The 12,892-nt window shown below is 49.0% G+C and overlaps 1 protein-coding gene across 2 annotated transcripts in view; it reads right to left on the bottom strand.

The window, feature by feature from the left end:
- NT5M (5',3'-nucleotidase, mitochondrial) overlaps positions 1–12,892 on the bottom strand; it is a 38,420-nt gene that overhangs the window by 15,968 nt on the left and 9,560 nt on the right. For both annotated transcript variants that reach the window (XM_059378763.1, XM_059378764.1), the window contains exon 3: positions 6,676–6,736. In XM_059378763.1, the coding sequence (XP_059234746.1) occupies positions 6,676–6,736 (61 nt within the window). The remainder of the gene's footprint in view (positions 1–6,675; positions 6,737–12,892) is intronic.

Here is a 12,892-nt window from a genome sequence, read left to right on the forward strand (position 1 = left end):
TTCTTGATGGAGTCATTAGGCTTTTCTATATATAATATTATGTCATCTACAAATAGTGCTAGTTTTACTCCTTCCTTTCCAATTTGGATACTTTTATTTTTTTTTTCTTGCCTAACTGCTATGACTAGGACATCCAATATTATATTGACTAAAAGTGTCTTGTTCCTGATCTTAAAGGAAAAGCTTTCAGCCGTTCACCATTAAATATAACATTAGTTGTGCATTTATCATGTATGACCTTTATTAAGTTGAGGTACATTTCCTCTATATCTGCTTTGTTGAGAGTTTTTTTAAATTAAAATGGATGTTCAGGGGCACCTGGGTGGCTCAGTTGCTTGAGCGACTGACTCCTGTGTTTCAGATCAGGTCATGATCTCAAGATTGTGGGACTGACCTCCATGTAGGATTCTGAACTCAATCTGGAGCCTTCTTGAGGTTCTCTCTCCATCCTCTTTTGCCTGTCTCCCTGCTCACACTCTCTGCCTCAAAACAAATAAATAAAATCTTTTAATATAAACAAACAAATAAATAAATAACAAAATGGATGTTGAACTTTGTCAAATGCTTTTTCTGCACCTATTGAAATGATCATATAATTTTATCTGTTTTGTTAATGTAATTTATCACATTGATTGATTTGCAGGTGTTGAACCATCCTTGCATTCCTAGAACAAATCCCACTGGTTATGGTGTATGATCCTTTTAAAGTATTATTGTTGAATTCACTTTGCTAATATTTTGTTCAGAAATTTTGCATCTTTGTTTATCAGGGATATTGGCCTTGAATTTTCTTTTTTGTGGCATTCTTGTCTGGTTTGGGTATCATGGTAATGTTTCATAAATGTGTTTGGAAGAGTCCCTCCAGCCCCCTTCTATTTTTTTGGAAGAGTTTTAGGAGGAAGGGGATTAATTCTTCTTTGACTGTTTGGCAGGATTCACCAGTGAAGTAATCTGGTTATAGATTTTTATTCATTGGGAAGTTTTTGATTCCTGACTCCATATCCTAGGTAGTAACTGGTCTGTTCAGATCTTCTATTTCACCATGATTCAGTCCTAGAAGGTTGTGTTTCTAGGATGTATCCATATCCATTTCTTCTACACTGTCCAATATGTTGGCATGTAATTATTCTTAGTAGCCTCTTATGATCCTTTGTATTTCTGTGATATCAACCACTGTTGCATTAACTCTCTCATTTCTGGTTTTATTTGAGACTTCTATACTATAAAAGGCTGCTTCCTTTTATTTCACTTTATAGTCATTTTTATATAAAATTTACATACCATAAAATTCAGCAACTTAGAGTGCACATTTCAGTGTTTTTTTTTAAGTAATCCTCTATGTTGTACAACGATTGCCTATCTAATCCCCAAAAGTTTCCATCATCTTACAAAAAAAACCTATGCCAATTACCATGAACTGCAAATTATTTTATAAATAGTAGTTTGAGCCAAAACATAGCATGAGCCCCAATTTTAGACACTGGGTAGCACACAAAGTGGGAGGTACCACCAGAGGAAGTTCCTGGAAGGCTGGAGTGTGGCTCTCACTGCTCCTAAAAGAATCTATGGTTTCTGCTGGTGGCAAGAGAAAGTGATGCATATTTTAGTGTAAGTCTTAAAAGAAGGTTCAAGTTCTGGGAGCAGCTGGACAAGTTGGCGTGAAATGTGTGATGAAATTTAATTCATTATCTACATTTTTTTTACTTGAGTTTAAGTGGAGAGGCTTGATGATGTGATGGAAATGTTTAACATTTATTCTTCAATCCAAATACAGCATCTGGAAGACATCATCAGGAGACCAGACTTCAAATGAAAAGAACATGTCCCACTGTTACATCCAAGCATCTCACTTAATCCCACTTGTGATCACTCACTTGTGGAATCAGGAAAAGGAACAGTAAAATGTCATGCTCAAGTATGGAGAATTTAACATGGATTTTTAAAAAATCTCTTTGGGGGACAAACTAGTAATATCGTGCAAAGTTCTGAGTGAGGTGGAATCAGAAAAGGGGGTCAGCATAGCACAGAGGTGCAGAGCACAAGCTCTGGAGCCAGACTGCCTAACCCTGACTCACCATGTCTTGCTTCCAACTTTGGGTAAGTGATTTAACTTCTCTGTGCCTCAGTTCCCTCATCTGTAGAATGGGGATAATAATAGCACCTACTTCACAGGGCTATTATGAAGGCTAATGGATCAATACAGGTGAAGCCCTTGCATATATTACTAACTCATGAGTTAGCTACTACCGAGCCGGTTTGGCTTTAAAATGTCAGTAAGCTCCAGCCAGAAAGAAGGTTCTGATAAAACAAACAGCACTTAAGTCTGACTTCTTGGGTGTAATAAAGAAGCTGAACTCTTAGCAATTAGGCTTCCCTCCTTTGACTGGGTCTCAAGAGGAATCAACTAAGGAGAAAAACTCCCACTTCGGCTGCCCAAGGCTGATGCTGCTCTGGGGGGCAGGAGCGGAGGGAAGAACTCTGTGAGAGGTCCGGTCTTGTGCCCCGACTGAGACCACCATGAAAGCAAACATCCATCTCCAGTTGATGTCCTGAGAACCAGCCCAATACTCCCCCACCACAGGTACCAGGCAAAACAATCATCAGCCCCCATCTACACCCAGCCCCAACTAGCCAAGGACACAAGGTCTACTAGGGATGGGAGGGTGCGTGGATGGTGGGAGAGGATGTGGCTGGGGCTATTTTCATCTCTTCACAAGACACCCTCCGTCTGTCTTCTCCACTGAATTATTTCCAGTGTATATGGATCGGGGGAGGTGAAAACATGGCTGGGAGAGACACTTGCAACCCAACCTGATCCCAACTCCACAGGCTCTAAGGCCACCAGCCAAAACAATTCACCCAAAGTTCCTCAAACATACTCCGCATTTTGCTGTCTTCATGTCTTTGTTTGATGTCCCACTTCCTCCACTGACCGACCTGGTGGTCGGTCTGGCCCCTGGGTGGGGAGGGTGCTCGGCCAGCCACCAGCACAGCAACAACAGTATATGCCCCCCCCCCCTGCAGTGTCACGATGTGCCTTCCTTGTGGGAGCCAGGAATTCTATCTCCTGGAATCTGTCCTATGGACATAATCGCACGAAGCTGTTGGTACAAGATGACTTCAGCTCTTAGCAATCAAGTTTTTGAAGAATATTTGGGGACAGAAAAAAGACTAAAACTCCATTAAGGAGAAAATGGGTGCTAAGCTACATGAGTTTCAAGTTTTGTTAAAATGTATGTATTATGGGGCGCCTGGGTGGCTCAGTGGGTTAAGCCCCTGCCTTCGGCTCAGGTCATGATCTCAGGGTCCTGGGATCGAGTCCCGCATCGGGCTCTTTGCTCAGCAGGAAGCCTGCTTCCCTCTCTCTCTCTCTCTCTGCCTGCCTCTCCATCTACTTGTGATTTCTATCAAATAAATAAATAAAATCTTAAAAAATGTATGTATTATATTTAATATGCATCAAAGAAAAACTAGAAAGAAACACCTCAAAATGCCAACAGTGTTTCTAATGCTAAGTGGTAGGTCTGTAGCTGGGGTTTTGTTGTCCGCCCCCACGCCCCACGTTGGGTCAGGGCATCCACCATCCACTATCACTGTGCCCCTTCCTCTGATCTCAGCACCTTGATTTTTCTCTGCAAAGACCCCTGTCCTTAATGGGACATCAGTCAGGATGCCCACCCTCCCCTGGCCAAGGGCTGGGAGTGTGACCTGAGCTAAGCTGGTAAGCTTCCCTCCTGGGAACGTGAATCCCAGGCAGAGACACCCGAAGATAGAGAATGAACCAGTCTGTGGTCTTCTGCGAGCACGTATGCTTGGGGAGACCGCCTACTGGCTCTGGCTCCCAACCTCCTTGTCAAGGGGCTGCTCCCTCAGATTCTGTGATTCTCTGAGCAAGCCAACAGCGTCCTCGTAAACTCTACTTTTGTTCAAGTTGGCGGAATGCCATTCCTGTTGCTGCATCTTAGGGGTCCCAAGGGATATCCTCTTCCCACGTGTTCACTGGACTCCAAACTCTTGGCAGTGAGCATGCGCAGCTCGTGGGAGGGGCTCAGGGCGCAGGCTCGGGGATGCATGGGTCAGGACGAAGCCCCGCCACCTGTAGATCACTAGACCCAAGAGACCAGTTGCCTTGCCCCTCAGGGCCTCCTTCCTCCTCCATCAGACCAGAGGGGTACTGTTTCACAGGGAACTGCTATACTGATCAGAAAAGTATAAAGCAGGGCGCCTGGGTGGCTCAGTGGGTTAAAGCCTCTGCCTTCAGCTCAGGTCATGATCCCAGGGTCCTGGGATCAAGCCCCGCATCGGGCTCTCTGCTCAGCAGGGAGCTTGCTTCCTCCTCTCTCTCTGCCTGCTTCTCTGCCTACGTGTGATCTCCGTCTGTCAAATAAATAAATAAAATCTAAAAAAAAGGAAAGAAAGAAAAATATAAAGCTTGGCACATCGAAGGCATTGGATAAATGACAAACATTCTTACTAAGATATGTTTGATAAGTGTCTGTTGAGCTAATTAATCTATTCATTTGACAGCATGCCAGGCACCAGGACCAACAAGACAGACATACTCGCTGCCCTCATGGGGGTTGCAGTCCACTGGGGAGACAGACAGGTAACAGGACAGAGACAGAGATGCAAACCCATTTCAAGTGTTTATACAGGAAACAAGGCTGATGGCTGGAACAGCAAGGCTGTAAGCTTTAAGATACGGTCAGGAAATGGGGCTGGGGCAGCTGAGTGAGGCCCGAGGGATGAGGAGGAAGGAGGTACACAGCGGGCCCCACAGGTTTAGGGGTACAAAGCATGTTCAAGAAACAGGAACATGGAACATCATGAAGGCAGAATCAGGAACTCCGGTGATGCGAGAGGTGGCTGGGAGAGGCCTTGCAGGTTTGGGTGAGGAGTGTGTGTGTGTGTGTGTGTGTGTGTGTGTGTGTGTGTTTAAATTCCATTTTAAGTGCAGTGGGGAACTGTTAAAAGGTTTTCTAGTAGGGGGCTGACATGATCTACTTTAGGAAAGACCTTCACTGGCTCTGGGTGGGAATGAAATGATCAAGCAGTGTAGAAGGCTCTCTTAGTGGTTCTGGGAAGAAACGCAAAGGTGGTGTGATGGAGAGAAAGTAGGCAGACACCAGGTACTCTGAGCAGGACACACAACTTGCCGATGCACTGGGTGTGAGGGGTAGGAAGGGTGTCACCAGGATGGCTCCCTGGCTTTCAGCCTCAGAGGTTGGTGGACAATGCCAGTCTACCGAGAGGGGAGGGACGGACATGGGACGGGACGTCAGGAGCCCAGGGACAGACGCATCAGGTTCGAGTTGTCCAGAGCTCAGAGAGCAGCCCTGGGCTGAACTGCACATGTGGGATCATGGGCAGAAAGATGGAACCTGGATCCACAGAAATGCCTGGATGACAACCAGCGTGTCCCTCTTCCCTCAACAAGCACGGGCCCCACTACAACCAGAGCAGAAGCAGGTGCTCCAGCTCGACAAACACTTACACTCAAAGGTGCACCTGTGGGACTTGTTAAAACACACCTCACAGCTCAGACGTTCCCAGGAGGGTCTAGAGAACATCCATTTCTATCAAGTGTCTGGGGGACGTGGATCCCACTGGTCTGGGGACCTGAGTTCAGATCACTGCTCTAGTAGAAACCTAGGACCAGGGAGGACCAAACCTCAGTCCCCACTCCACACTTACTGATGGTAAGTCGTTAACTCCCCTGAGTTTAGCTAACTCCTGTGACAAGACACAGGAAATGGGCGCGGGAGCATGAGATGACTCAGTGGCCGCCAAGCACCTCTCCAAACTCTCCGCTTTTAACTACTGAGTAAGGGCGAGTCCCCGTTCCAGTCAACGCAAACCAAAGGCATTAAACATTGGCGGACTGTGTGCATTTTGTGGAGTTGGAGAGAGAGAGATCATATGAACACACTTGAGAAAACTCATGCCTAGAGGTCTGTGCTGAGAGAGCTCTGCCCCAGTCTCCCAGCCTGGAGAGACTGGGACCCTGAGACCCTCTCCAGAGCAGAGGGGTTGTGGGGCCCCCAGTCCTGCCTTCCTGGACTGGGAAGGCTGCTCCCACTTCCCTTGAACCCACCTCTGGTGCAAATGCCCATCTCCTGGACAACACACCTTTCCTGTGGGCTTGGCAACCAAGGAATTTATGGAATTGGTTCCCAATTTCCATAAAAGCCTCAGTTTTACGTAATTCTATTTCTTTTCAATGAAGATGAGGGCATGAGTGTGGAGAAAAATGCAACATAACCATTTCACCGTTGTTAAAACTTTTGCATAAATAAATTCACGCATAATGTCTGGGTTTGGCTTTGGGTGGCTTCCGGCGCCTCCCGCCACACATTTTCTCTCCTTGCCTCGCCCTTCGCAGATGATCCCTCACTACTGTGGGCGTGGACACCTTCCAAAGAACCTGGCATCCTCGCCAGGCTCCCTGCAGAGAACATGCTGGAATGTCAGACTGGTGCTAGCGAAGGTCTTTGGGAGAGGAGAGCCGGGCACAGACAGGAGGGACAGACGGGAAAAGAGGCAGCAATGAAGCCACCCCAGCTGCTGCAGGCGGGGCTGTGAGGGTCCGCACCTCTCCCCCCAGGGCGTGCTGAGCGTCAGCACCCTTTACCCGCAATCCATGGGGTCAAGGTGAGAGGAGGCTGCACATCTTACCTTTTCATAGGGACAATACTTGTATGTCCTCATGGGGCTCGTGCAGATGAAGACATCGGTGCTGTGAGAGAGAGGAAGGAGAGTCAGACTGAGCCCCCACGTCTGCTCAGCCTTCGCCACCCCTGCTCCCCTGCGTCAGGCCCTCCCGGTGTGCGCCCATTACTGGAACAGGAAAACCCACTGCCCCACACTGCTCTCCCAGCCAGACACATCCTGTCCCCCAGCCCTGAGCAGCCGCGTGTGACCTCTCCTCTGGCCCAGCGAGCAGCTCGGGGATGGGCGTCCATGCATGGCAATTCTGCATGGCCGGAGCCCGAGCTTAATTGGGTGAAGCACCCGCGCTCTCTGGAATCTGAATGGAGAAATATGGAGAGAAAGGAGCATCTGCCGTAAGAGAGGCATGAAAGAGGTGCACAGCAAGTCACTTGTGGGCCTCGTGCATTGCAAAGCAAAGAACCCCACGAGGGACAGTCTTCTGGTCAAGTGTGCCCGCTAAGCCCACTGGCAGAGGGGGAGGGAGGAGGAGCCCCCTCCTCTCGGCCAGGCTCAGCTCCCTCACAATGGGCAAGGGGTCTGCTGAGGACCGCCCCCTCCCACAGTCTGGTGACAGAGGGGGAGCTGACTGCGAGGGCCCCAGGCCCCAGAACCTCACCAACAGAGCCCTCTGGTCCCCAGCACCCACAGAAAGCCGCCACGGATGGCTCCGCACACTCAGCCTGTGGAAGGCTAGATTTTCCAGGCTCCTTTGCTCTTTGGCAAATTAGTCCCCTGAGAGTCCTGCCTACATCAGACTGCCAGGTCCCTCGGCGGAGAGCACGGGCCTCCTAGTTAACCCGAGACTCGGTTCTCTCGGCCTCTGCCAACCTCACTGTCCCCTCCCGTGGCCGGTCCCCTAGGTCCTCGGCCTCTCCTCCCTGTTCTCTTGCCTCCTGCCCGTGCTGAAAGCTGGCCCCACACGAGGAAGCCGCCTTCCCTGTGCGTATTGGAGACGAAGCTGTGTTTCCCCCATGCCCCACCTGCTACAGACACACAAGGTGTGGAGGGTCTCCCTCGCCCTCCCTTGTCACTTCCAGACCATTCCTCCCGTTAGAGTGGGTGGTCAGTTAGGACTTAATGGGATGCCTGGAGGCCGGACGAGAAGACGACATGGTCAACTAGGAGCAAAGTCAGAGGCCTGTCCAGGCAGTACTCCAAAACAAAACCACGAGAAATCGGATCCAACCAGACAGGCTCCAGACGGCTGACAAAGCATCATTCCTTCATCATGCTACATAACCATAGTCTATGAAGCTTTTCTCCAAAGGAGACCAAGAGCCTCCAGCAACATTGTTTGGTCGGGTCACCTCGGCCCCCCAGTCCATCCAGCAAGTCCTTCAAAATCCCTGACTCGGTGAAGCCCGTGCCCCGTGACTACGTGGGCTGAGCCTGGCCGAGAGGAGGGGGCTCCTCCTCCCTCCCCCTCTGCGTGTGGCCATTCCCCCTGCTGTCACCACCCTGCCACCTGCCGTCCTCCGCCAAGGCTCAGCGTGCCTCCATCCTCCCTGGGACCCCTGGAGCCCCACTGTCATCCCCCTGCTGGTTCTTCCTCCACTGGGAACGGAAAGAACCTGACTTTCCAGCTTCTTCGACCTGCACCCAAGCAACCACATGATGCTGGGGGGTAAAAACCAAAACCAAAACAAAACAAAATGCTCACATCATCAGGTTTGGGCATTTTCACCTTAAATTCATAACCACAGCCCCAAGGCAAGGGTGCCATCGCCAGGCAGCCTGTCCCCAGGGCCCTGGCATGTGATCGCCTTACTCGTCTCCAGCACAGCCGCCACGCACCACACCCGTGACCGCCACCTTCTCGGTTCTGAGACTCCCTGGCTTCTCATGGTGGAATCTAGAACCACGTCCATATCTGATCTTCCTTCTACCTTTCCGCTGCACGGAGGAACAGCCAATCCTCCCGCCTGTCAAGGCAAGCCCTTCATTTGTGCGCTGGATTCCATCCCCCCCTCTTCACAAGGAGGAGCTACCCTTCCATATTCCCTTTCCCGGGACTGCTCTTCCCCACAACTCATTCAAACATGTGCTGCTCTCTTGCATCTCAAAACATACATACATACATACACACACACACACACACACACACACGACCTTGACCTCATACCCGCTCCCGTGACCTCCCATCTCTCTGCTCCCAAGACATCTACCAAGCGCCCTGCACCTGCTGACCCCACTTCCTCACCTCCTGTGTGTGCTTCGATCCACCCCAACCTGGGGTCCATCCCCTCCACTCCCCAAAAAGTGCCTGTTGTCATCAAGGACCCTCACATTACTGTAGCCAACGCACACTGCCCTCTCCTTCTCTGGCCCACCAGCACTCAAGTCGCCCTGCCCTCCTCTGTGGGAGCTCCTATCCCGGCACACCTGCCTGCCCGTCGTTAGCCACCTCAGCATGATCTCCTGGCCTCCCTGGTGATTCTGAAGAACCACTCAGGGGTTCTTCATCTACAGTTCCTGCTCCGTGATGTCATCCAAGGCTTTACACAAGGTGCCCCCTCCCAACTTACCTTCACCATTCAGCCCTATACCCAAGGGCCAGCCTTACGTCCTTAATATCCTGCCGAATATCTCTGCGTGTGCATCTCACCAACCCTTGGTTTTTCCAAAATGGCACATGACATTCTCCCTACTCCCTAAACCTGCTCCTTCTCCTGTTGATGGCACTATTACATAGAGCCAGCTGCTCAAGCAAAAACCTAAAGATCACCGCTTTTCTTACCCTTCCCCCAACTCTCAGTATCCATCGCCAGATCTATGGGTTCTTCCTCAACGTGTGTTTCATTCCATCAACTTCCCTCTGTGGTCGCCACCCCAGTCTTAAGGACTGCCACCTCTCATGGTTCCTCTCCTTCCAATTCTGCCCCCGCCAAGCCTTTCTCCACCCAGCATCCAGACTGATGATTTTTTTTTTTTTTTGAGATTTTCTTTTTATTTATTCGAGAGAGAGAGAGAGCGACTGTGTGAGCGGAGACAGAGGGAGGCAGAGGGGGAGGCAGAAAGAGAGAGAATCTGAAGCAGACTCAGTGCTGAGCAGAGTCCAAAGCAGGGCTTGATCTCACAACCCTGAGACCATGCCCTGAGCCAAAACCAAGAGTCAGACGCTCAACTGACTGAGCCACCCGGGGCCCCTGGACGGATTATTTTTAAACAGCTTCTCTGAGGTGTGATTAACATGCAGTAAACTACACAGGTAGAATGTGGTAAGTTGCATGGGAAACACAGATCTCCACAATCGAGATAATAAATAGTCCACTAAATTTTCTGGGCCCCCTCCTGTATTCTCTCCACCTGCCCCTCCTTGTCCCTACGCCGGCCCCAGGCCCCAGGGAACCACTGATCCGCTCTCTGTCACCACAGACCAGACTGTATGTTCTAGAATCTTATATAAATGGAAACACAGAGTCTATGCTCTTTTTGTCTGGCTTCTTCCGTCCAGTAAAGGTATTTCTGGGACTCACTCATGTTATTAAATTCATCCAAAATTGGTTGTTTTTGTTTTCTTTCTTTGGGGGCAGACTCGTTTAAAAAAAAAAAAAAAAAAAACAGTTTCATAGGGGCACCTGGGTGGCTCAATCAGTTAAGTGGCTGCCTTCAGCTCCGGTCATGGTCCCAGGATCCTGGGATCAAGCCCCGAGTCAGGCTCCTTGCTCAGTGGGGAGCCTGCTTCTCCCTTGCCTGCAGCTCTCCCTGCTTATGCTCGCTCTCTGTCTCTGTCTCTCTCTCTCTTGTTTTTTCTCTGTGTCAAATAAATAAATAAAATCTTAAAAAGATAAATAAAAAGTAAAAAACAGGGGCACATGGGTGGCTCAGTGGGTTAAGCCTCTGCCTTTGGCTCGGGTCGTGATCTCAGGGTCCTGGGATCCAAACCCGCATCAGACTCTCTGCTCAGCGGGGAGCCTGCTTCCCCCTCTCTCTCTGCCTGCCTTTCTGCCTACTTGTACTCTCTCTCTCTATCAAATAAATAAATAAAAATCTTTTTTTTTAAGTTGGAAAAAAAGTAAAAAAAAAAACCAACTTCATGGAGATTTAATTCCTAAATCTTAACAGCCGCCCATTTTCAGTTTGTAATCCAATGGATATTACTACATTTGCAGACTTTGACAACAATCACCAGAACATTTCCACGGCCCCAAAAGGAACCTTGCGTCCACTAGCAGTTACTCTGCGTTCTGCCCTTGGCCTTAGGAGAACACCAACCTACTTCCTATCTCTGTTCCGGATATTTCACATACACAGAATCCGATAGTGCACGATCTTTGCTGCTGGCCTCCTTCATTCAGAAAAAGGTTTCCAAGGGTGACCCACACTGTAGAACGTACCCGGGCTTCACGCCTTTTACCTGCTGAGTAATATCCCAGTGCGTGGGGATGGATGGACCTCATTTGTTCACACATGTATCAGCTGATGGGCATGTGGGTTGTTTTTACATTTTGGCTATTACGAACAATGCTGCTAGCAACATTCATGCACAAGTTTTTGTGTGGACGCATGTTTTCATTTCTCTCAAGCATACGCCCAGGAGTGCGACTGTGGGCTCATATGGTAACTCCGTATTTACCATTTGGAGGAAATGTTTTCCCAAGTGTTTGCCACAGCAGCCGCACCATTTTTCCAATCCCATCAGTGATGATAAGGAGTCCAAATGTTCTCCATCCTTGGTAACACGATTGTCTTTTTTTTTTTTTTTAAGATTTTATTTATTTGACAGGGAGAGAGAGACAGCGAGAGAGGGAACACAGGCAGGGGGAGTGGGAGAGGGAGAAGCAGGCTTCCCGTGGAGCTGGGAGCCCGATGTGCGGCTTGATCCCAGGACCCCGGGATCATGACCTGAGCCAAAGGCAGGCTGTTAATGACTGAGCCACCCAAGTGCCTACCCCCCCACCTTAAAGATCTTATTTATTTATTAGAGAGAAAGAGAAAGTATGAGAGAGGGGAGGGTCGTGAGCAGGGAGCCTGATGTGGGACTGGATCCCAGGACTCCAGGATCATGACCTGAGCCAAAAGCAGATGCCTAATTGACTGAGCCACCCAGGTGCCCCCTCTTTTTTTTTTTTTTTTTTTTTACATTATTGTCATTCTAGTGGGTGTGAAGTGGTATGACTGTGGTTTTGATTTGCATTTCACAACAGACTAATGATATTCGGGCCAATTTTCATGCATTCATTGGCCATTGGTTATCTTTTTTGGAGAAATACCTGTCCAAACTTATCACCCCAAGCCCATATTGTTTTTAAAACCTAAGTTAAGGGGCGCCTGGGTGGCTCAGTCGTTAAGCGTCTGCCTTCGGCTCAGGTCATGATCTCAGGCTCCTGGGATCGAGACCCACATCCGGCTCCCTGCTCAGTGGGAAGCCTGCTTCTCCCTCTCCCACATTCCCTGCTTGTGTTCCCTCTCTCGCTGTGTCTCTCTATGTCAAATTAATAAATAAAATCTTAAAAAAAAAAAAAGAACTAAGTTAAATCACATCACTGCCTCTTCAGTCCACCAGGGCCCTGTCCGTCCCATCCCTGTCAAGCTCACTGAACTCTAGCCATACTGGTCTCCTCCAAAATATTACTCAAGTAAGCAAAATCCTTGCCCATCTAAGGACCTCTGCACCCTGGCTTCTTAATAACTAGTTCATCTTAACATTAAGTTCTGAAGTCCCCTGTCACATTCTCAGAGACACCTTTCCACCCCGCCCAAAGTAGCCCTTTCCCCCATTTAGTTTCAAACACATGGCCTATTTCTTTCATGAAGCTTGCTGCAAACTAAAATTATCTTTCTTCTTACTTGCCAGCCCCCCCCCCCCACACTTCAATGAAAACTCCTCAAGACCTGAGACCTTAGGTTGGGTCTCTTATTTACAAATAGATCCCCAGGACTAGCACAGTGGCAGGGACATAGTAAGTGACACAAAACAGGGTGAATGAATACATCGCCTGCTACACCAGGCTCCTGTAGGCGGGCTGACAACACTGACTCCATCTTGTTCCTGTCCACATAATGACCTCCCTTAGGGATACGTGTTCCAGGCCTCTGGGAGGTTAACATGTGCCCTGACCGGAACACGGGAAGGCTTTTTCTGATCTCCCTAAAGTTGTTTAGATAACTAGAAGAGGTAACATAGTTTCTTCCCCACCCTCTTTCAGCACACAGATGGCACCATGAGATCTGTCAAATG

This window comes from Mustela nigripes, chromosome 16 (assembly GCF_022355385.1).
Source record: "Mustela nigripes isolate SB6536 chromosome 16, MUSNIG.SB6536, whole genome shotgun sequence".
NCBI classification, from domain to species: domain Eukaryota; kingdom Metazoa; phylum Chordata; class Mammalia; order Carnivora; family Mustelidae; genus Mustela; species Mustela nigripes.